Genomic DNA, 25,979 nt, shown 5'->3' on the forward strand with positions numbered 1-25,979 from the left:
GTCCTGAAATGTGATTTAGGGATAGAAATGACCACTGTAAAAATTTGAAGCAGTAAAATCGATATTAAGTTGTGTTGAATATACAAAATGTGGACGGTTCTATATACTGTAAAATGTTTCCAGACTAAACTGTCTACAGTTATGGTTTATTGAGAAAAATGCAGATATTTCCTTATAAATATTTTAGGCTTTATTGCAAAAATTTTATATGGCAAGATGTTTGATGATACCACTGACCTACAAATACAATGCATCAAATGTCATATCGTGAAAAAAATTTAAATGACTTTTCCCAAAGATAGACTGGACCTTTAAACTTGCAATTTTTTGGCAGGGGAGTTTGTTTTGGCCTCATAATACAGGTGGATGCTGTGAACAGGTGGCCACTCAGACAGGTTTGACGTACACTTGTATTTGTACAAATTGACACAGGCTCCATCCTATCAAAAAGCATCTCGTTAAACGGAAGATTCTTATGCCTGGACCCCCTTGCAAACTGGAAACTCTGATCATGCAAGCATGGGCACAGTATGTTTGTGTACAGGGAAAATCAAGTGCACAAAGCATGCCGTGGTGTAGGGTGGTCCTGTATCGCTTTAAAAAAAGGAAATCCACCCCCCAAAAAAACTAATAAACTCTAAAAGAAAAAGGAAAAAAAAAAGAAACCTAACAGAACATTGAAATATGACAAAAATTGGGTAAGAACTAAAAAAGACATGACATTTGAAATTTCTCATTTCTTCAGAAAAAATATTTCTTGACCAGTCCATATGAATATTCAAATGAGTGAGTTGATGATGAGATGTCACGCCCTCACAATTTTTCATAGTATGTACATATGGAATTCAGAAAAATTGTTATTTCTAGCTAGGACAGATAAAAGCATATTCCCTTTAAATACCAAAATGTATCAGAGTTAAAATTTGTTCTTTTTTATGTTGGGTGGTTTTAAGGCAAGTTTTATACTAAATACAGCTGAAGTATGAGATTTTTGTCATTCCTGTACAATAATGAACAAGAAATTGTGAGAGCATGACATCATCAACTTGCTGATTTGATATTCAATAACACAAGAAGTGCTTTCGGGAAAAAAATTGAAATTGCAAAATGTCATTACTTCCTTTACATGTATTTCTCATCCGATTTTGATCATTTTCGCATTGTTCAACAGGGATATATTTTTTCCCCTTTTGTATGAAATTGGTAAAATTGGAGATGGATTTCTTCAAGTACTGCAACTGTAGGTTTATAGTATGTTATCTTGTCCTAATCTTAGCCTTATAAAGTTGGGCAGGAGAAACTGCACCTCAGTTAGAGCAGGAGTATTTCATTAATTCAAACTGAAATGCAAGAGCGTGAGGTTTTGAGAAAAAAAAAAATGGCTACAGAGCGGGAGAGTTGAAGTCTTCGTCTTGATAAACGAAAAAATATGTGCTCCATGAACCTGTGTGCTGATGCAAAGTGTGTTCTGTGTTCAATAGCTGTAATTCTAAGGACAGTTTTAGAGGTAATTGCCGATGGGGGTGGGGTAGGAGTTTATTTATTCCCCACAGACAGGTTAGCATGCAGGTGAGCCTACATCATACCTCATCTATTCTGCAAGTCATCCCTCAGTTGTCACTCAGTGCAGGAACCTAATTGGTCTTGCATTGTACTGATTGCAAATCACTCCAACCATATATTTGCCTCCGACATTTTTGTTTGTTTGGTTACCATATATAGAATGTTGTATCTCAATTCCCTGTCATACAATTGTATTTCCCCTCCTCTTATTTACTTGTTACATCAGGTTTAATTGCCTTTCTGGTTTGCTTATTTAAGTTCCCCCTTGCATTAATGACTTTGAACTGATTGATTTAACTTTAATAGATGATGGTACTCATTGTTGACAGTTCACTGTTGAGGTATAAATCAGCAGCGCACTTGGTACATATCACAAATAGCTTCTTTTGTAGACACACACTCAGCGCATAGCTAAGAATAACATTCTTTTGAAAGAAAAAACAGCAAAACAAAATACACACATAAAATGTTTTACACCCAAGACGACTGGATAATGCTACAAGGAATCAAAATGAATAAAAGGAATATTACAAAATATGTTTGCTTCCTTTGAGCATGTTGCGTACGGAAGGTTGTCAGAAAAATACTTGACATGCTTTTTTGTGATTTAAGAAGTGTCAATAGGTGCAAATTTTGAAGACATTACATGCCTGGCAAGGGAGTGCCTTGGTCATTGTTGTCATTCAAATACCTGTTTTCTCAAATGTTTTGTTGTTGTTCAGGCTATGCATCATTTTGTACCACAGGATAATGATGTAAGCGAGAAGCCTTTGGAAAACAACTGTACAGGAAAGCGTTTTTGCACAATTTGCTGTTGCACAACAAGACATTAAAGTGAACACAATCAAATTATGGAAAAAATTACTTTTTGACCATTTTCCCTGAACTCTTTCATAACAAGATTTGCTCATTTTGGCTTTGCAACCAGTTTTTTTGCACATGCCATACATTGACACTTGTGATGGTTTCTTTCTCTGTCTCGGCACAGTACAATGTATTAATACATTTTGTATGATACCTCACGCCAGTATTTGTTTACATCCATTTTCCAGTGAAGCAACAGCAAACCTGTGTTATGTATGTGTCGTAAGAGTGAGATGTAAGTACTTATGTCCCATCCTGTAATCGGCGGAGCTATTTATAGTGCCGAAAGGTTTTGATGAATAGCGGGAATGAGAAGCAGACTAGAGGTGGAATTCTTCCGAGTGCTGGAAAACATGTATTGTTGTATCCGGGGACAAATCCGACAGTGCAGCAGATCAATTTTAGGTCTCCCATGCATGTACAGTGCTATTTATCTTTTATGCTTGTTTTGGCCATTTGCAGATTTCACCTCGAGCCAGTGTTCATTCAAGATATTCAGGAATAACTTGAATACATGGTTGAACGGATACTCCCATTAAAATACATGTAAATTCGGATCAATGTGTGGCACCTCTCAAATGTGAAATGCAAAATGCCTTCGGAAATCGTAGGTAGTCAGTGCTTCTTTGAAATTAACTGAAAAAAGAAAACAGCCAAAGTTGAGTATTGGAGACTACAATGTGCAATTTCCTCTTTGAACTTGAAGTATGTGTCACACTTCCTAGATCTACAAGTTGTATACCAAGATTCAGAAGACTTGGTACTATAAGTAATTTGGCAATCACAGTGAAGGACGATGATTGGCATTACCATAGCAACACTTCGGGTAATGGCTCTTTGTAAGTTCCTTGTAGCCCAAGAAATGTCTTGGTATCTACAGTTTGATAGAGTAGTGAAATGCCTCTCCAAATGTAGCCCAGACTTATCTTCTATTTTTCATGCTGTTCATGAGAAGCCCTTTCATTGTGGCATTTCATTTAGCTTTTGTTAGGCTCAGAGAAGGAGTATGGCAGGTTCATTTTAATTTCTGATAATCCAAGAATACATCATGTATTTGATGTGAAACGAGCCTCCCTCGCCCACATTGTAAAGCCAATATCTTTGCACAGCGATGCCTTTTCATGCTACTCTTTGGTTTCATTGTCAGTGTGACTTCTTCATCACTACTTTGACTGACATCAGGGTTTTATTGTTGTTTTATTTAGTACTTCCAAAGAAGCATATTTGCTGAAATAACCCAAGATCAATATCAGGAAGAATACACATTGAGGGCAATGAATACATTGCTATGCCAATATCAAGTTTGAAAGAGAAAACAAAACATCACTGTAAAAAAAAAAAAAAAGTCATATTTTGCTGGGATGTAAATGAAACTGGCAAGGTCTACCTGGAATAATTTCTCTTGTATGAAAACATCTTTCAATTAGTCAATTTTAAAATTCTGAACTACGATTAAAAAAAAAAAAAGCACAACTGGCGATAAATGCCCTATGTTCAGATTTCCGTTTATTCTCTTTGGCGGATGACAAAGCAGTGCTGTAAAGGCATCATTTGCCATTTGCAGTATTGTATGAAACAAAAGCCCAACTTTTTTAGTGCATAAAAATAGTTTTAAAATGTGAGTTAGGATACAAACAACCAGTGTAAAAATGTTAATCAGCATAATCAGTGTTAAGTATTGTTATTATACAGAATGTGAACAGTAGTTTAATACAATAAGATTGTTTCTCTACAATTATGGTTTATTGAGAAAATCAGTGATATCTCCCTATATTTTAGGCTTTATTGCACTTTTTTTATGGTAGGATGTTACATGTATATGATATGCATCAAATGTGATAACTCGAACATTTTTTTTTTATAAATCGCTGCTCCCAATGGTAAACAGTACCTTTAAATAGCATACTAGTAGTCAATCAATCAATAATTCTATTGTAGCAGAGCCTGCAGACGCACATGTGAATCTTTTCTGATGACAGATTTAAGCAATGAGCATTGGCTAATAATTTCACTTCTCAAATTCGATCAACAGTTTTAATCCTGGGAGAATATTATAAACAAAGTTCTGGACAATCCTATGTAAAGAAACTGTTACACACAAAACATTTTGTGTAGCACTCATATAAAACACACAGCAAATTGTAATGTGATCCCATGAAAAATTATTCCTTGAGCATTCAGCTTGAAGGAACTGGCTCCAGCAATAATCCCAGCTTTCAAAAGAGGGGAAGATTGGCGCCAGAATAATTCAGCAAATTGTTGGAAACTCCCCAAATCCACCCACAAGCTGGCAACATCTTGCAATATTGCATACCATAATAAGAATCAGCAACAGTACAGGTACTGTAAAGCAAGAAATATTTGCAGTATGAAATTTTCGCGAATTGCCGTTGGCACCCAATGCATTTAATACAATTTAACTACAGTAAGAAATTCATATGCATTTTAATTTGTGGTTTTATAGTACTTTACAAATAGATGTACCAAGAAATTAAGTGCGTAAGACATAATAAGCCAGTTCGTAATTAGCTCATGTACACATTGGTACAAATGACTTTTCTTTTTTTCTCAGCTGGTTAGGCACTTCACTCGTTTTCAAAGCTACATGATGCATAAGCTGGCCCGACATAACAATTTATGAATTCATATTCAAACAAAGAATGAACTTGCGTTTAGACCAGGTGACCAGAATGGCCAATTGACATTTCAGGAGGCATCCATTTCATTGTATTGTATTGAATGCATTACCAACATTTTCTTTTGATATTGCCAAATACCAGGCTTGCTGTCAGGTGGATGTGCTGGCAAGCACTATCTATATCAATATAAAAGATACATGTACATGAATAATCATCACCTCACAGATGCTTATTGCAGTGAGTTAACAAACCCCAAATGCCTGTTGGTACAAATATAACCTTTTTCTGCTCATGCGCAAAGTGGAACTGGTCTATTCACTTTCTTTTCTTTTGCTGCTGGCCATCAAAACTGATCATCACTCATTTTCTGAAGTTGAGCTGCTTTTTTTTTTTTTTTCATTTTGTACATTTTTGTTCTTTGAAATTTTGGGGCACATTTCAGTTCCACTTCAACATTGGAAAAAAAGTTCAAAAAGCAACAGCAAAAACAGCCAAACTTTTTTGTTGTTGCTGAAATCTTTGCCAGTAGAAGATACGGACGTTTGAACTCTTACCAATACCCTGTATTTTTTTTTTTCTGTAAGTAAAGATTTAAGGAAGATTTAAGATGCACCTTCAAGAAGTGGAAATATAACCTAAATGGCACACCTTGTATAGTTTACTGATAGTTAATAGAGTAAAACTACACGGTATAGTCTAAGCTTCATCAAAATCAGGTTTAGAACGAGAAAGTACTTGAATGTTCAAGTTTGAGATACAATTTGCAGATCAGTAGAGGACTTGGGAGCTGTTGACATGGTGGCATCAGCTACATGTAAGTTGCAGATTTAGTTCTGATGGATATTACAATGTTGTGAAAATATGTTAAACTTGATATTCCACAACTTTGCTGAAGCTGCAGCCATTAACCCGTTGAGGAAGTGTAATTGAACATCAAGTGAAACTTCATTTCAAACTTATCCCCCCCCCCCCCTTATGATGATGTAAGTTTTCATTCACTCATGCATAAATGTAATTTATGTATTTAACTATTTTTTTTTTCGGTGTACATGTGTGTGTCTTTCTTTGCCTTGCAGTTGAGGAGGAGTCATGGCATTCAACAGCCCCTTCATGAAGGCTGTAACCACAGTGAAGGATCCCTTGACGTGCATCGTCGCACCCCAGATCACCGCAAAGAAAGACACGTTCTACTCGCCCTTCTCCAAGATGTCGATGGGCGACCGCCGGGAGAGACTTCGCAAGCAGATGGTCGGGATGCCCTCCAGAGGTAAGTAGACCATGCTTGGTTCTGTGTGAGTCGATTGCGTGTGTTCGTCTCCGAGCGTCGTATGTGTGCAGCCACTACGTAATTTAATTCCGAAGCCCGGTGGTTTGAGGTTTTCCAGCCATCTTCGGGCTGTCTTTGTGCGTCATTAGCGGTATTTCTTGGCGCCACCACAGCTGTAATTGAAGTTCATGCGGCATTTACAAGATCTTTGATTTGGGAATTTCTGTTGAAAAACTGCAACTGTAAAGTAATGTAACATTCAGGAAAACACTAGATTAAAGTGCCTCAGGGAATGCTGTTAACCACAAATACAGTGACACACACAAACAATCTTGTTTTCTGGTGGTATTCTTTATCACCTCCGCCAAGGGAGAAGGTTATGGATTCGTTACCGTTGGTTTGTTTGTTCGTTCGTTCGTTAGTTAGTTTGTCCGTGTGCAAAATAACTCAAAAAGTTGCGCACAGATTTGGATGAAACTTGCAGGAAATGTTGAGAATGACACAAGTAACAAATGATAAAATTTTAGTAGTGATCAGGAAATTTTTATGGATTTTATGAAGGATTTTCGGTATTTTGCCAGGTAGGGTCAATGAACTGGAGTTCAAGCTGCGCATTTTTAGCTTGAAGTGAGCTATTGCGATCGTTCTTCGTCCGGCGTGTGTAAACTTTTTACATTTTCGTCTTCTTCTTGAGAACCCCTAAGGGCTATTCCACGGTTACTCACGTTACACTTGGAGAAACCTTCACTCATTCCTGGAGCTGTAACTCCCTTATTATAGATATGAACCAAACAACTTTTTATCACAACAAAGTATACAGTCTGACTATCCTTTGTATAAAAACAAAACTTGAGAAATTTCGATATGCTCCTGGCAAATCTTTAAAATGTGTCGGTTACTCACGTTACATGATTTGGACATGCATAAAATGAAAAGTCGACAAAAGTGAAAAGTGTCCTCATACCAAGCCTTTATGAAAGTTAATTATATCCATTTCAAAGAAGTACAGTAGGGAGACAAACTTTGTATATAGTATGAAAAATAACAAACGCATGGATTTTTCTTGGGGTGCAGATAAGGTGGTTACTCACGTTACGGTTACTCACGTTACATTTTGTCCATGTATGGTCCTCAATATAAACGTCACAAAAAAATTAATAATGTGTGTAGCATTCAAGTTTCTTTTTCTGAAATAATGTGTGTAGGACATCAGAGACCAGTTTATGTTTAAAGATAACATTCTGAGTACGTTTCCTTTTCTCTTTTACTAAATTGGACAGTTTGTATGCTATTTCTATACTGTATGAGATCTGGCATGGGCTTTGCAAATGAAAAAAACTCAACAAATGCATTCAATTTAATTTCTTGCTTCAGCATCAATTAAAAAAGAACAGTAAGTATAAAAAATAGACAAACATAATTAAATACTCTTCTAATTGGCTATAACAATAGACCCTAGACATAGACTACAAATCCAAATCAAATGTTCACATTGAGCTCTCCGTTCTTGATACTACTGTCCATGTCATTTAACCTGCATTTTGACCATACTATCCAGCTGATATGTGTTTGTATTGAAAGTTAAAGTGTCCACAATTATTGCCAATATTGATAGCTGGTGCATCTACAATTTTTTTTTCATTAAACATCTTCTATTTCATGTAAAAGATTACAAGGGTTGGGCCATTTCCAATGCATCCCAACTTGCTCCATTACAGATACAGTGTACATTATACTTGATATGTACTTATTCTCTTGGCCAACAGCAATTACTTCTCCAGGATATATTCTTCTGTCTTACTCCACTGTATACCAGTCTCTAATAGATAGATGGGTTCTCTTGTGCCTCCTCTGACTCTGGTTAAACTTGACTTGCTGCATCCGCAGAAATCAGGAATTTTGAGATCACCTATAAGCTTTTGAAAAAATAGATACGATTTATGCTTGTGATTCCTGGAATGGGGTGTGTGGCTTCATATATGATACCAATATGAAGAAAATTTCTAGCCTTCATCTCAGCTTGTGACAGGACTGCCACTGTTACACCCTTCATGCCCTTAACTGCAGCAACAGATGTAGTAGCATCACACATATTAGCTTTTCTGATCCTTACTTTACCCCACATTTGATGTTTCACAAATATAGCTATCCTGTCCACTAGTCACTGGCCATCGGATGTGTCTAAAAAGTTCCACTAAATCTAGAGTTTATCTATGCAGTGTGTACAGTGATGCTGCCATGTTTCTGTTTTTTAATTATGATGCTGGGCCATCTGACCAGAGAAATCCTTTTTCACATGATCTGGTTAGCCATCCAGCACAGTTTCCTTCTATGTGGGCAAGATTGTCTAATGTGTTGACGTGGGAGTGCTGAGACCCAGAATGCCACACTGCCACTGTAAAAAAGACTATTAACCTGCCTTTGATTCCAGTAGGTACTCTGGATCTTATCTTGAGCAATACAGGTGTAATTTTTGCTGAAATGAACCTAAATGAGGGCTTCTTTAGAATAATTATTGTTGGTTGTTTGGTTGCATGTCTGGTCCTCATATACTATGCCTGGTGACGCTTGTTATGTTGGAGGAACTGAGGCACCAAACTACAGTATGTTGTAATCGACTAGGTCATGTGTGGTGCTCTCCTCAACAGCTTTCATTTATCGGTTATCTTCTGTGCACAGTTTTCCAAATGTACTGCTGGGTACCAGCACTGTCAGAGTTCATGATTCTTATGAATCTCCACCATCCTTGCACAAATTGCACTCATTCATTCAGCATGCTCACTTACGTGTAGGTTCACTATGTACACAAGAATCTCTAGATCTCTGGGAGCTCATGCAGAATGGGACATGGTAATGATACTTTGTGAAGAGCACTAATTTCCAATATGAAGTTCACTTGATATTTACATATTTTAAAAACAAACATTGTGGGGAAGCTTGTTTGAAAGTTGGACATGATTGAGACAAAGTTCAGTAAATTTTACTTAGGCCCTATACTTTCCCACTTTGACATCTGGGAACACCTTGTAGAAAAGAGCATGTGTTTCCAAAATTGACAATGCCATGTACCAAGCTCATATTTATTCATTTATTTGTTTATTTTTGATGAGGAAAGAGTCACATCAGAGAGGGGTACTCTCATTTCACTTTTAATGAACCAAAAATAACTTCAAAGCTTACCACAAGACTTAAAATTTGCCATCCCACAGTAAATGTTACCTGAATTCATAATTTTTGCTGGTTACTCACGTTACAAAATGGTTACTCACGTTACAAGGTTACTCACGTTACAGTTTTTCTTCATCATTTTTATAAAGATTAGTATTCTGTTGTGATTTTGGTAGTCATCACCTTGTCAAAGTTTGTTTGAAGGAAGAGAATTTCAAATCCCACCAATTTAATGTGAAGAATTGTTCTCTCAGAAAACAAAGTCAGTTTTTTTTGGTTACTCACGTTACATCGCCTAAGTGGCTTACAATATTTATTTTTGAACAAGTTCTACAAATTTACTTGAAAAGCTGTTGTGTATTTTAGGTAATTTGAGTCTTCTAAAATTCAGAAATGAATAAACTGGCATGATGTTGCAATAATGAAATGGTAATATGCCATATTCCATTTTTCACAATTTTTCGTGTATTTTTGTACAGGATGGAAGTCACAACTTTCAACCATTTTTTCCCAAAGTAAACATATGAAAATTAACTTTTTATTTTTGGTTCCTGAAAATATCATGTGTGAAGGACTAAAAATGAAAATAACACAGAAAAATATTGAATTTGATTTTTTAAGCTCATGTCCACCAACCTGTGGAATAGCCCCTAAACCGATTTTCACCAAACTTGGCAGGTAGCATCCCCAGGGGGATAGGATCTCAATTTCTTCAAGTGGGCACCATAACCCACCTGGGGGGCCCGCAGAGGGGCCCAAACCCCCCCCCCCCCCCCCAAAAAAAAAAAGAATTAAGGAATCTTAAAAAATCTTCTTCTCTAGAACCAGAAGTGATAGAGCTTAAAGTTAATACTATGAATTGGTACATTGATGACTATAGTTTCAAGTTTGTTCATGGCGGAATCAGGGGTGCCCCCCGTGGGACCCAGGGGAGGGGGGGTGGAGAGGGGTCCTAATGGGGCCCAAATTGTATATTTTCATCTTTGTCTTGAAAATGCCATTATGAATTTTCACCAAAGTTGGTAGGTAGCATCCCTAGGAGAAAAGAATCTCATCCCCATCAAATGGGCACCATGCCCCTCCCGGGGGACCCCAGGGGGCCTAAATTTGGACCGAAATCGTAAATTTCCATCTTTTTCTGGAAAACCCTATATCACAAATTTTCACCACACTTGACAGGTAGCATCCCTAGGGGGATAGAATCTCAATTCCATCAAATGGGCACCATGCCCAGCCTGGGGGCCCCCAGGGGTCCCACCTCCCCCCTCCCCCTCCTGTAAGGAACCATTACAGATTTTCTCTAGAACCAGAAGTGATTGAGCTAAGTTAATACAATGAGTCAGTATATTGATAACCGTTGTTTCAAGTTTGTTCATGGGAGAATCAGGGGTGCCCCCCCCCCCCCTTCGGACCCAAGGAAGCGGGATGGGATGGGGGGGGGGGGGGGTCCAAATGTGGGCCTAAATTTTCATCTTCTTGCTGAAAACAACATAATGGATTTTCACCAAACTTGGCAAGTAGCATTTCCATGGGGATAAGATCTCAAAGTGTTTGAATGGACACCATGCTTTCCTTGGGGGCCCCAGAGGTCCAAACCTCCTAAATTAATGAATATTCAATAATATTTTTCTCTAGTTCTAATCAAAAGTGATAGGGATTTAAGTCTCTTTTTTTTTCCCAAGCTGCATAATCCAACATTCTATAAAGTACAGTGTACTTGGCAGGTATTTTTACCAGTGTGATGGAATATGTAAATGGACACCATGCCCCCAGCTCTCAAAACTACCCCCACTATAAGTTTCCAATGTTAGAGTCTGCAAGAATGCATGGAAGGTGAACTTGCGATACTCAGGTGAGCGCATGACCCCCAGGTCTCTTGTTGAGGTTTTCATGCGCGCACTGAAATGCGTGCTCTAGTTTCTGCTGGGGAGAGGTGCGCCGCGCATCTTGAGGGTTTTGACGTAACAAAGGCTTCTATTTTGGGAAATCAGGCGATTTTTCAGTGGGTGGAAATCATAGATTTCTATGGAAGAGCAAGATCACGGTGGAAAGTAGCTGCTTGGTGGAGGTCTGCGCTCTCAGAATGCTTTTCTAGTTTGAATTATATTTGATATCAATATCGTATTTTTACAAATATATAAATGTAAGATCCCCTCCCCCCCCCCCAAAAAAAAAAAAATGCGCCTAGTACAGGGGCGGATCCAGGAATTCCGTAAAGTGGTGGCGGCTTTGCAAAATCAAAAATTTTTCATTTCTTTTGTTCTAACAAAAAATAAAGAGGGGGTGCATGCCTGGTGCATCCCCCCCCCCCCCCCCCTTTGGATTCGCCACTGTAGTATTCCACTCAAGACGTAATCACATGAATTTGTACATGCAGAGAAAAAGTTTGAATAAATTTGTACAAAAAGATATTGACTTGCACAAAGATCTGCAACCATGTAAACATAAGTCTCACTATAGCGGCATTTTGGCCCCCCCCCCCCTCGACGTTTTGCATGATTATTCCGCAACGCGTGATGCTCTCGCCGCGACATTTTATGACTTTTTTCTTTCAAGTATCGTGCAACTTTTGAGATCAAATTTGTCGCTCCCGGACATACTGTTTTGAAAGCCACGCCCCTTTGGAAAAAAATTCGTCGACCCAAAAATTGTTCAAAAACATGATTTTGTGTACAAATCCTAGGTAAATTGTCTTTTTGCAATTAATTCATATAAAAATAAATGTTTTTACTTTCAATGGCTGATAATGATTTATTTTGGCCTGATTATGCTTTAAAAAGTTTCTGCGACAAATTTTGACGAAAAAACAATAAAACCAAACGTAAAAAACAAAGAAAATACATAAGAAATTCAATAAACAATAAAATACATAAGAAGTGATTATGAAGCCAAATTTTTGCTTCAATATTATTGTTCAGGATATTGAAAAGAATATGTTCACTAAAAATTAGAAGTCTTGGATTTATGGGGAAAAAAATTGTTTTTGCATAAATTAGCATAAATTAATTCATATGAAATACATTAATTAAAATTTGAAAAATCTAACTGTACAATCTTGAAGATTACATTGGCCTCTACCTTAGTGCAAATTTTCGCGAGGATCGCTTGATCCACGACCGAGATCTTAAGGGGGAGGGGGGCCAAAAAGGCCCCCAGGTGGTTTCAAGTTTTTTGAAAAACCCGTTAGGATTAGGGTTAACGTGATCAAACTTATCAATACATCTAGATGAAAACACTGCGTTACACAAAATTCTCCAATAAACTATCAAAGATCTCATGTCATACTGTATCAGGGTTCGAAATTGGCGATGGTCCGCTGGCCATTGGCCACCCAAAATCATGTCGGACTAGCTAAAAATCATAAAATTCTGAAGTAACTAGTCCGTCTGGCTAGCCAAAATATTGCTTCAGTGTCAAAATTGATTCTAAGTAGTCCGCCTGGCTAGTTAAAAAAAAAGTTAAGTGCGACCCACATTGTACGCCATGTATTTATTTAGCGAGTTCAAATTTTCATGAATCGGACTTCCCGACATTTTCGCGAGTGGTTAAATTTGCGATCATGGAGTACCAGTATTGAACTGAGAAATGTATGCGTGCACGTCACATTCATGTCCGATTAGAGTTGTTATTTTGTGCGTTTTTTTAAACTCAAGAAATTCACGAAAATATTCAGCATTTACACTAGTTCAACTGATCGAACAAAATCTGTCTTCAGGCATATTGCCCTATCCCCTTCTTATCTTTCTCATGTGAAACGAAAACAATCATTGCTGCATTTACCAATGAAAACATCTGCATCTCATCCCCCCAAATACATTGTAACACACACACACACCCACTCACTGTCAGATGTTATTTTACAGATAAAAATGAACCAATTGACTGAAATGATTGTTAGTCATCAAGCAGCAATGTTAGTCCAGAGGTTTTGGATAACTTGAATGCATAATCATGACTTCATGAGGCTTGTTACTTTAGCCTATAAAAGAAAGAAATAAAAAATGAATAGGGCTTACCATACTATGGGGCATGCACAAAGTATTTTTAGATATTTGTGCCACACTTTGATCATAATCTCAGACCTTTTAAAATCTTGGTAAATCTTCGTCATTCGTATTTCCCTGGTGTAACTTGGGTATATATATGTGTATATATACCAGGTTCATTTTCTTGAGATGAGGTACAATGTGAATGTTTACATTTTATCAGTGGCATTCGTGTGTTTCCTTTTGATAATGAGTTTAAGAAAGGGATATTCAATATTGTTGTACATCGGACTTGATAAGGAAGCACACAATTAATATCCTCCAAACTGGTGTAGAAAGCAGTGAACTTTCGATTGGGTTTTTCTGGAGTGTGTTCTCTACTTTGGTTCAACAGCCGGGAGTCCTAAAAATAAACATATTCATGAACAATTATGATATTAAAAAAGGTAGTCAATATTCACTCTGAGTAAGAAATCAGCAACTCTAGGTAGCTGGCACGACATAATAATAATCATAAAAGCATGTCTTTGTCAGCCTGCACTGTATCTCACTGTGCCTTACTGCCAATGTATAAAAATGTCTTTTCACAAATACTTCTAGTTGAAATGCAAGTACAGTAAGTATCAGATTTGTTCTGAAGTACGGATGGAGCCAGAGTGTAATTCAGCCGCTAAAATGGTCAAGTGCTTTCTCTGCACTAAGGCACATATTCTTTTTCCATTCTTACCAGTAAGTACACCGAGTTAGTCTGCCTATACTCAGACCCTGCAAGCTGATTATCCTCAATCATTATGAAACACATGATTTATCTGGAATCATCTACATGAATTACGTACAGTACGGTGGGGGAAAGTTCCACAAGATGTCAAAACATAACTACGTGAGTGCATACCACAGGTATTGTTCACAGACTACACTACACTCTGTCACACATACATACCAATACTGGGGTATGTGGACCAACAACCGAACATGATTCGTTGTTTGAAATATCACAGCTAGTCAGTGTCCTAACTTACTTACATTGTACCACTTAAGAATAAGAAGTATGTCTGTCAATAATGAACTCAGGGATCTTAACTTGTGTACAGCGACCACAGACCAATAGGGAGCTGCAGCCAAGTCATTAGCATTAGTTCAGCATGTTTTTCTGCTCTGAATGGCCAACAGTTCAATGATCATTCTGGTGTAGTAATCCACTCATGAAAAATTGAGTGAAATAGCACATGTGAAAAAATAGAGTGCAATAATGTGATCAACTAGAAAAGCACTTGGACAATGCAGACCTGTGCGAAGGAGCTCATTTCCACCCATACACACATGCTGATTATCATCTAATATGATAAAGAAGCCTTGTGTTTACCTTAATCATATAAGTTTCCTGCTGCATGGCACCTTGAGCAAAGCATGCGCTTTAGGGCTCACACCTGTAAATAAAATGGAATGTCCCAGACCCCTTCACAAATTTGTACCAAAGATACCAAAATAAATGGAGAAAAAAATTAATTAAAAATCATTTATGCAGTTTGGCATAAAACTGAATAGCTGCAGATATTGAGTATGAATTCCTCTACAAACTGCATTTTGGTTTGAAGATGAACGCTTTTCTCATGGAATTTGAAGTATATATATATATATAGCTTTTCTCATGGAATTTGAAGTATATATATATATATATTATGAACTATATTTCATTGGGTGCGTGTACGGAAATGGTGATTTTTGAGTGAAAAGGACTCGTACAACTGTAGTCTGGCTTTGCAGACCCTTGGACAGAGTTTGAGCCAAAGAACCTGCCTTGGAAATTTGATGGATGACAGGGTATAGCTCACTTATCCAGGTTAGTGAAGATGAAACACCTCATTTCTCCCAGCTATTTTACAGAATTTTTTGAATTTTGAATTTTAACACACGTCTCCATTGGGAATTATTTACCCGTGTGAGCCCTATAGTGCGCGTATGTAAACCTAAAATATGCGCAGCTTGAACTCCCAGGCTCATTGGCCCTATTTGCCAAAAGATTAAATATGCCCAGATCACTACCAAAATGTGAAAAATCATCTGTACCTTGTGTCATTGATCATCAACTTTTCCTGTAGGTTTTATCCAAATCCATTTACAACTTTTTGAGATATTTTACACACAGACAAACAAACAAAGAAACAACAAACATCCGATAAACCAACACTGACAAAAACATAATTAACATCTGTGGCAGAGGTAACTAGAAAAGCACTCCGAGAGCGCAGACCTCCACCAAGCAGCTACTTTCCACCGATGATCTTGCTCTTCCATTGAGATCAGTGATTTCAACCCACTGAAAAATCGCCCGATTTCCCAACATAGAAGCCTTTGTTACATCATGAATCCTCAGATGCGCGGCGCGCCTCGCCCTAGCAGAAACTAGAGCACGCACTTTAGTGCGCGCATGCGCAAACCTCAAATACGCACAGCCTGAACTCCCAAGTTCATTGATCCTACCTGCCAAAATATCAAAAATCCTTCTTAAATTCCCCAAAAATTCTTGGATCACCACCAAAATTTAATCATCTGTTACTTGTATCATTCTAAACCTTTCCTGCAAGTTTCATCCAAATCCGTTATCTACTTTTTGAGTTTATCGATGTAGATTTTGATTCATCCAGATAGTATGCTAAGAGCGTGTAAATTAAATCTGTTCGACTGGACTTACTTGTGAAAATTACGGAGAGAACAGTTTCGTGACTCGTCCGAGTCACTTCTTCAGCTCTGGCTGGCTGGCGAGCATTCACCGGTGGAGGGTGAATAGGCGATGTTACTACCTCTATTGTCTGTACGTCAAGGAATTTTGCGTATCACCGACTTGTATGTTGGTGAATGGTTGTGTCGGAGTCCCCCTCCCCTCTTGAGTGAAGTAAGTCCAGTCGAACAGATTTAATTTACACGCTTTTACTTTTTTAGTTATTTTGCACACGGATGAACTAACTAACTAACTAACTAACAAACAAACAAACAAACCAACCAACGGTAACGAAAACATAACCTCCTCCCTTGGCGGAGGTAATAATGGCATTATTCAATGCATGAAACATGTGCATACTATACACATACATGTACTTGTGAATACATATAAAAGGATACAGTGATAATACATGACTGTACACCTGCTTGAATGTGAGAGATGCACATGACATGTTGGAGAGCCTGTCTATAGTGGCCACCTGTCTATAATGGCCTGTGCTCTTTTTGCCTCCCTTTGGTGGCTGCTATTGACAGGTTTGACCTACTGTACTTTAGTGATATTTACTAGTAGTCTTCTGCATGTGTCTCTTCCTAGGTGTGGCAAGAAATATCCTGGAACACAATAATTTCAACTTTTACAGTGATATTGAATAATTGCCACCACAAGGCATACAAAAAAAATACTGTATGTGTGCAAAATTTTGTGAAGTTTTTATTTTTGTGAATTTTGCGAGTCAGGTGCTATTCACAAATTTTAAGACACACAAAAATATTCACTCTGATCCCGGCATAGATGTGACGTGCACGCATACGTTCTCTTCGTTCAGTACTATACTCCACGAATGTAAATTTAACCACTCACGAAATCAGCAGGAAGTTCCAATTTACAAGAAATTAGACTCACTAAATACAGTATGGCATACATATAGGAGTTGCTTAAGGCCCAGCGTCCAGAGTTACGTTCACATTATAACATTTGTAATCAAAATTTTGAACTTTGATGATTACAACTTGTAGCTTGTAGGTTTTTAGTCCATTGAGGACTGTTTGATTTTGCTACAACACACATTTCCCAGAGACACCTGCCCGAGTATACTCGGGACTCGTCTTCAGCGGGTTAAACTACAGCACGCATCCACACAACACCTTATTTTACAGATTGAATTTTGAAAAGAGAGTCCCACTTGACTAAACCACAGAACCAGAAGAAATAAGTATACACTACATGTACATAATATATCTGACAATGTGGGAGGATACAGGAGTGTACAACACACTCTTGAGGTTGACCCGAATCAGAAGGGAAATAGGGTTCATGGAGAGGTCAACTTGGCTTATAGGTTAATTGATTACCGTGTCAGCACAATGATAAACCATGCTTAGGGACCCCCTGCAGCTTATGGATGGAGCGTTAACCTGGCGATGTCATGTGGTTCTATTAAATCATCGACTAATCTTTGAAATTGCTTACTCTGGAGTGTGTCTACGTGGGGCTAAAGTACAAGCTAATCATCGAAGAGTGAAACTTTCAGCAACTCTTTATGTTTAGGAAATTCATGTGAACGTAACTGTTTATCAAAAGACTGCAACATATTCCATAGCTTCGATGCCCTTCTATCAGAGCAGGGCAGGGACTAGGAGGGCTCTATGACATAGCTCCAATGGGTTGTATCTTGTACATTACAGATATAATTTATGACTTAACTCATTTGTCACTGAAATGCCCAAAAGGGCCTGTCGTATAAATCCCTAAAATGTCTGCAACTACCCATCCGTTTTATCATAGTTTTATGATTTATTACCATCATATTTCTGTTTTCATATGAAATGATATGATTATGCAATTTGAAAAAAAAAAGTCAAAGGTCGACAAATGTATGTCAGAATTACTGTGACACACTGTTCTTTTGGGTGTAAAGTCTCAAGGCTTTATTCAAATGAGTATAACTTATAATAGACAAAATATACTGTATAGTACATGTACATGCAGTGAGCTATTTCAGATTATTCAATGTTATCGAAATGAGAGCAATATTGCTGTACCTTCCAGTGAATCATAGGCCATTATGTACAGAATCTGTAGGGGCTACAGGGTTAGTAAGGACAGAAACATACACTGAAACAAACATAGTGCCAGTGTCAACCATGACAGTGCAGTTCAATGTGTTGAGCATGGCTGGCACCTTCATTACATTACACCTACTTCCAAGAGCTATAGGTCACGGTCAAATTCCAGAACAATGCTGTTTGCACTGGTATGGATATTGGGGTTGGGGGGGGGGGGGGGGGGAGGGAGGGAGGGGGAGGAATACGACCATGACTTTACATTTCCAGACAGACATAGATGATAAATGTCTGTGATTGTAAAAGACCTATTCAGGTTTTAGAACACTTTATGACAGGCCATTTGGGAAGCATCCAAGATAAGAAGACCCCGTTTACCGTGCGGGGCTGGGCCGAGCCGCGGCCGAGCCCAGCCTCAATTGCGAGGCCGGGCCCGCAATTTTGTCCGTTTACACTGCCGGGCTCGGCCGCGCTTTTGATTCAAGCCTTTCAATATTTTGTCGTAGTGGCGCTCTGCTTGTAAGCAAATGCAATTTGGTATTGTCTGGTTTTCAGACCCTTTGCCAAATGAATTCCATGGCTACGAAGTCGCCGCTCGGGCAAAGGCCTTCGCCGAAGGAAGAAATCCTTTGCAGGACAAAACCACCTTAGATTATGCTAGTTTTCGACATTGAGGGGGTTAACATCCTGAACAGCGAAATAGTACAGGCAGAGGGTTTGGAAGCCAGACTAAAATTGGCTGCGCATTTGGCCCCATTTACGTTTACGCTGAGAAAAGGCCGGGCTTGGCCGCGACCACCTCCAGAGCGCGGCCGAGACCACCTCCAGAGCGTGGCCAAATGCGTGGCCTCGCATTTGGCCTTTTGCGCGTTTACACTGAAATGAAGGTGGGCTCAGCAGCGGCCGAGCCTCGCACTGTAAACGGGGTGGAAGACAAGATGATTCAATTTTTATGCAATGAGTCAGATGCATTGCTATGTCAGTCATGATGCATAATTAACTATTGTTAGGCAGACTGAAACCCTCACTAATGACTGAAATGAAATAGATATTGATATATAAAGCAGCACCCAAACCGAAAAGGATTTAGGTCTTCTGATTTAAAGGGACTGTACAGTACTGGTTGCGGTAGGGATTCATGTTTTGAACATTCCTACATGTAAGTGAGATAATGAAAAGCCTCTTATGAAATATTAAAGAGCATGTAATGTTAAGAAGGATTCAACGTTTATTTGATGAAAATTGGTTTTCATATGGCTGAGATATCCCAAAAAGTGCTAATAATAAAAGGCGACGTGCCACAACTTTATTATGATCTCTTTGTTTCACTTTGTTTTGGGATATCTCAGCCATTTCAAAACCGATTTTCATCGAATAATTTTTTGATACCCCTTAGAACTGCAGTCCCCCTTACATCTCATAGAGTGGTTTCTAAATATCTCGCAAAATGTTAAAAGCTAAATCTACACCTCGACCAGAACTGTACACACCCTTTAAGGAAGAAGGCAATTCCTTTCTTTAATCAAGCTCATCAATCTAATCAAGCTAATCAATTTAATCAAGCTCCGTTTTAACAGACCTTACCCTGACGTCGGAATAGTGTCTGGAGAACAAAATTCCTCGCCTTGGGCAATAAAACTGCAGGAGAGAGCAACGGGTACTGTTTTAACAGAAACACACAAAAAACCTTCTCCAGGTACTTACGTAGGTTTCCCTAACAACCTACCTGTTCGTGTGAGAAGGGGGTGTGGCTACAGTCCATGCATGTGGTCAGCGAGGGGTATGTCATTCTGTTAAGATGATCGCGCATGCATGTTGAGTGTATCAAAGGAATGTTATAAAATGCAAGAGCATTTTAACAAAAGGGTTGTCGGGAGTAATCCCTTGCTGGCTAGGGTAGAATTGGCCAAAGTAACCACGACAACATCCGAGCAACATTTTGCAAGGACTGTTTTAACATTCTTGGTAAAGAAGATTAACCAAAGCGTTAACGCAGTAACTCGGGTTTGAAAGGCTCAGATAAAATGGGACTTGAAGGAATGAAAAGGCAACTTTGCACCAGGGAGTTGTTACAGAGATGGAGTGGCAACTCTTCGTAGTTCATGCAGACACATGTTTGGGTTCAAGGCGTTACAATGGGATGTCTGGCATTCCACTACGCTTTTAAGTCATGCTCGGCACCGCTCTTGTTGCAAGACAAAGTTCGGAGACGAAGAACGCAATTCACCTTTCGTTGAATTCCAAGCTTTATTTCACCGTAAAATTTTAAATGAAATTCTCGATTAGAATAGTTTAGGAAAGAATTCAATATTATAAACATGTATTTCTAGTTTCTTCGTTATGCGCAAAGCGAAATGAAATGAAAATTAGGCCGCCTTAAAAACCTAATATTTTTCTGTAATGCGCACATTTCCGCATGTTAGTTTTCTATCTTTTAATCTGGGATATTTTGATCTTTCAAATAAAGTACTCCACTAAAGCGTGTTCCAGTGTGCTTTTAAACTATTTGCTGTTAAATTGTCAGTTTTACACTGCATTTTGATTCGCTGTTTGCACCTAGAGTTTGAACTTCAGAGCCCAAACATCAAGAAATGTGTCCAGAAATACTTTTAACATGACATTGCTTGGGTTTTATAGAAGAGTTGCCATATTATCATTTTGACGTGTAACTATGTTTTTTTGGTATGCTGTTAATTTCACGTTCTCTTTTGCAGTATACAATGTAGGCCTACAAGTTGTATACAAGGATAACTCAGCATCATTTTCTCTGTGGACATGTGCCTTTAATAGACTTTAATACTGTACAGGATGTTGTGATCTTTGAAGATGACTTGGAGACATTCAAACATACTTCTTTTTTTTTTAACAATCCTTCAACATTTGTTTGAATTTGCTGAAGTTGTCCGTGCATTGTTTGCTAAAATTTCCTGTCCATTTAATCAGATAAATTTCCCTGTGGATTCGTTCTGGTGAATTGTTGGTCTTGGATTTGGGTTTTTTTTGTTTTTTTTGTTTTGCTTGTGCCGCAAAGTGTTGCCGGAAGCATAATGTTTTCAGGTTGTCCATCCATCTGTCCTTCCGTCCGTAATCAGTTTTGTGAATCACGTAACTTTCATTTGAGGTATCTAAATGAAACGTGGCATTTGTTATATACAAAATCATGAGAAAACAGAGTAGTCCCTATCAACTTTAAGTGCACTTGCTCAAGGGCAAAGGTCAAGTTCAACTTCTTATTATTTTCCACATATCTCTACAATTTACGAGGTTGGAATTCTCTAGGGAAAGATTTAGGTGCATGTGCTCAAGGTCAAATTCTTAAACGTTCATTTCTTTCCCCATATCTCAGCAGTTGCAATCTTACGAATACAAATTTCATCTGTAAAGGGAGACAAATTGAAGAAAATTCACACATCAACCTTCACCCCTCTGCTTAATATTCTCTTACTTTTGGAAAATAGTGTGTTGGAGTTGCAATTATGCTGGCATTGATTTTTCAAGTTCTAGAAATATTCATGGCACCATGTTTTGAATGCACAAGTGATCTTGTCAGAACTACTCAGGACTGTAACCATTGCAGGCCTCGAATTAACCGACGGCCACCGACGGCCATGGCCGTCGGTGCCCCTCTCGTTGGCCGCAATGCCTTTTGTTTTTTGATCAAAGTTACGGCCAAAAAAAATGTGCCCTTTTTCTTGGGGCCGTGGTGCCCTTTTAGAATGAAAGTTACCATTTATGACGTATGATATGCCCTTTCTCAAAGTCTCTTTAATAAGCTTGAACAACTTTCCTGATCTCAAATATCATACCTTCAGTTCACTCGCGTCCTGATATATCTGATTCAAACTCAAAGTATCTTTCCGAGGTACGAGACGACGTGTACGTACATGTACGCCCGACCGGCTTTTACCGTCCCGACTGCCTCCGCAGCGCAGCGGCCGCGAGTATGTACTAGCTAGGCAGCGCATATTCAGATAGAGTAAGTGAACACCAAGTTCACCAAGAAAAAAGAAAAATCCCACGATGCCAAGGTGTGCCAGACTGGGGAATGGGGGAGGGGTGGAGAGAGAGAGAAACCAATCAACAGAAGAAACCGCGCGTACTGGCGCATTCTTGGAGGTCATGAACTGTCTGTCACAGACATAAATCATAGCAATCTACACGCGCACGCAAATTCCTTTGCCTTGTGGTTTTGCCAGCCAGCTGTCGGAATGTGCTTTGAAGTTTCATGGCAACCTGGCTGGCCTGAAAGGGTGTCGAGTTTCAATCAATACCTACTGTTGTTTTATTCCTGTTTTTAAAAATGTCGTTTCACCTGATAGAAACGCGGAGATCGGGAATGTGTTACAGCTGTAGGGAAGAGGTTTTTGTTGTGTGTTGCACTTTGTGTGTGTGTGTGTGTGTGTGTGTTTGTTTGTTTTTCTCGGTTTGTTTTTCTTCTTTCTTTTTTCATAAACACCAAACATGCCCTTTCCAATGTGGCCTTGGTGCCCCTCTGACTGACTTAAGTGCCCTGGCCTCTTGGAAAAAGTGCCCTTTTCTAAATGGCCTTGCCCCTCCAAAATCCTATTTCGAGGCCTGCATTGATAGAATCATTAGTCACGTCAGTGAGCGAGAATGGTGGCTAATTATAATACAGAGAGGAACCACGGAGTCCCGCAACTGTTATCTGAGCACGTGTTTGTTGCATAAGATTCCCTTCGTCAAGTTTCCACGAGTCTGGGGTAGTAGCTGTGACGAATCCTGTTCTCATCATGGGTGAGGATGAAACGGAGGTCGTACACTGTTCACCTGTCTCACGACATTCCAGTGCTTGGTATTCTTCCTGGGAAAGTGAACATTCAGTGGCTGATCAAAGTATAATTCATCTCTTTCCATCACAGATTTCTCTATAGCATCAGAGTGTTAAGTTTTAGAGCTAAAATCTAGTCATGAAGGGCTCAATGCTGCATATATTTTGCTAACTTATATTTTTCTAACGTTAATGTATAAAGGCCCATTTTAACAGGGCGTTGTTACTGAGACAACATCCAGGTAGTGTGCGTCAAACTTTTTTTTTACCCTTTCTGTTAAAATAGTTCCACAAAATGTTGCTCGGATGTTGTTGTGGTAACTTTAGCCAAATTCTACCCTAGCCAGCAAGGGTAATTACCATGACATTACCCTAACATTACTCTGACATTACCTGGGTAACCCTCATCTGTTAGAACTGCGGTATAAACATTCCTTTGACATACTCAACACCAATGTGCAACATTGTAGACTGGGAATGATTGAAACACTGCGCGCTGATCTTGTGCATGGATTGTAACCACTTATCTCTGTCCAGTTGAGATCAGTGATTCTAACCACGTTTTGTTTACAGATACACGCGGCACTGGTGGGTGGGCGGGGTAGTTGTATCCGTGGACACACCCCTTTTATAGAAACCTACCCAAAGAAGGTTTTTGGTGTGTGTCTGTTGAAGCGGTACCCCTCGCTCTCTCTCATGCGGTTTTATTGCCTGAGGCGAGGAATTTTGTTCTCCTGACGTTGTCGTGACGTTTTGCGGTAAGGGCCGTTAGAATGGAGCTTAAAGGGACTGTACAGTAGTGGTTGTGGTGGGGATTCATGTTTTGAACATTCCTAAGTGAGATAATGAGAAACCTCTTATGAAATATGAAAGAGCATGTGATTTGTGAAGGATTCAACGTTTATTTGATGAAAATTGGTTTTCAAATGGCTGAGATATCCCCAAAAGTGATAATAATAAAAGGCGACATGCCCCACTTTATTAGGATCTCTTTGTTTCACCTTGTTTTTGGATATCTCAGCCATTTCAAAACCGATTTTCATCAAATAAACTTTTGATACCCCTTAGAATTGCATGCTCTTTGACATCTCATAGTGTGGTTTCTGAATATCTCGCAAAACGTTAAAAGCTAAATCCTCACCCCGACCAGAACTGTACACACCCTTTCAAGCCACTGTTTACCATAGGGAACAGTGATTTAAAAGATGTTTGAGTTACCACATTTGTTGCTTATATGTGTAGGTCAGTTGTATCACAAAACATCTTACCATATTTACAAGAATTTTGCAATAGAACGTATCAGGGAGATATCACTATTATTCTCGGTAAACCATACCTGTAAATGGTTTATTCTAGAAACAATTTTAATGAAACTATTGTTCACATTATGTATAAACAATAGTACGTTAACATTGATCATACTGATCAACATTTGTACACTGGTTGTTTCTATCTCTAACTCACGGTTTTGTTTTTGTTTCATCTGCAAATGGTAAATACATATTGTAATGTCATTAGGATAGAAAATTTCATTGATGAGTATATGGGGAAAAAAAGGTTCATGTACGGGAACGATGTTTTGTTACCAACTATAATATGAAAGGAGATGGAGCTCTCCTTTCTATTAGATGCTTCTTCAGTGTTTGTGCTGCCAATCTAATTCTTTTTATGTCAAAAATTATTTAGCTGCTGTTGATCTTGTATATGATCTCGATGTTGATGTAAAGCGTTAATCTGGATATTGTTTTTGTATATGTTTATGGCTGCCAATCTTCATTCTTTTTATGTCAAAAATTATTCGTCTGCTGTTGATCTTGTAGCCCCATAACATTGTAGGATATTGGTTCCCCAAGGAAAGAGAGAAAACTTTAGAGATACCAGTTTTAATATCTATAATTTCCTTGAGATTAAAGCTGCATTTAGATGCAGTGAATGGATGTACTTGAGGTTAGAGACTAAATTTAGGTTGACTAATGAGTTGAAGTGTCAGGGTATTTAACTACATTTTCCATCACTGGATTTTTAGCGCTCTAAGTGAGCTATTGCGATAGCTCACTTAGATGCATTGTCCGTCATCCGTCGGGCGTAAACTTTTTAAATATTTACTTGCTTGAGCCAACAGTTGCGTGTACAAGCAAAGCAGGAATGTACTGACAATTTGTAGACTAAAGGGTGGTATTCTGAAAATCTCCCTAAGTTTCTTCCTAAGTTTCTTCCAAAGTCAGAAACTTAGGAAGTGCTCAGGAAAGACAGAATTGGTATTCTGAAATTTCTTCCTATGATAGGCACTTCTTAATGCAAATTAGGCCATCCTTATCCCCGCCCACATCCTTTCTTAGGCCAATACGGAATGCCGTATCATAAGGAACCAACCAATGACAATCGCATATTACCATGATGTAGGGTCAAATACACGTGTGCACGGCTTGTCCCCTTTCTCATGTTCATTTCGCGCTTCAAAGTACATGTGCGTGCAGTGAATGACAAGCGCACCTATCACGATGTCTGCAGCTTGCTATTCTTAACAACATACTTAGGACAAGGGTGGAACTTTCCTAAATATCTTCCTAAATTTCTTTCCTAAGTGCATTCTAGAATACCAACTTCTTCCTAAGTCAGAAATTTGCATACTCCTGCCCTTTTCCTAAGTTTCTTCCTAAGTTTAGGAAAAAACGTAGGAACAGACTTACATTGTGTAGGAAGAAACTTACGAAGATTTTCAGAATACCACTCAGGAAAAAATCCTGACTTAGGAAGAAATTTCTTCCTAGGAAGGATTTCAAAATACTACCCTGAAGAGCTAATGAGTAGAAGTACAGAGATGTTGACTGTACGTTTTCCACCTCTGGATTCTAGTGTCTATTTCCTTGAGCTGAAAGTCACATTTAAATGCAAACTATGAATGTACGTACTAGAAT

The 25,979-nt window shown here is 38.6% G+C and overlaps 1 protein-coding gene across 1 annotated transcript in view; it reads left to right on the forward strand.

The window, feature by feature from the left end:
• The window catches only part of LOC139725031 (F-box/LRR-repeat protein 21-like), a 54,651-nt gene that overhangs the window by 18,862 nt on the left and 9,810 nt on the right, over positions 1–25,979 (forward strand). Inside the window, exon 2 of the mRNA XM_071636120.1 lies at positions 6,143–6,333. Within this exon, the coding sequence (XP_071492221.1) occupies positions 6,156–6,333 (178 nt within the window). The 5' untranslated portion in view covers positions 6,143–6,155. The remainder of the gene's footprint in view (positions 1–6,142; positions 6,334–25,979) is intronic.

Source organism: Diadema antillarum, unplaced genomic scaffold (genome assembly GCF_040938485.1).
Source record: "Diadema antillarum isolate AM-2024a unplaced genomic scaffold, OU_Dant_1.0 seq00000009_RagTag, whole genome shotgun sequence".
Lineage (NCBI taxonomy): Eukaryota > Metazoa > Echinodermata > Echinoidea > Diadematoida > Diadematidae > Diadema > Diadema antillarum.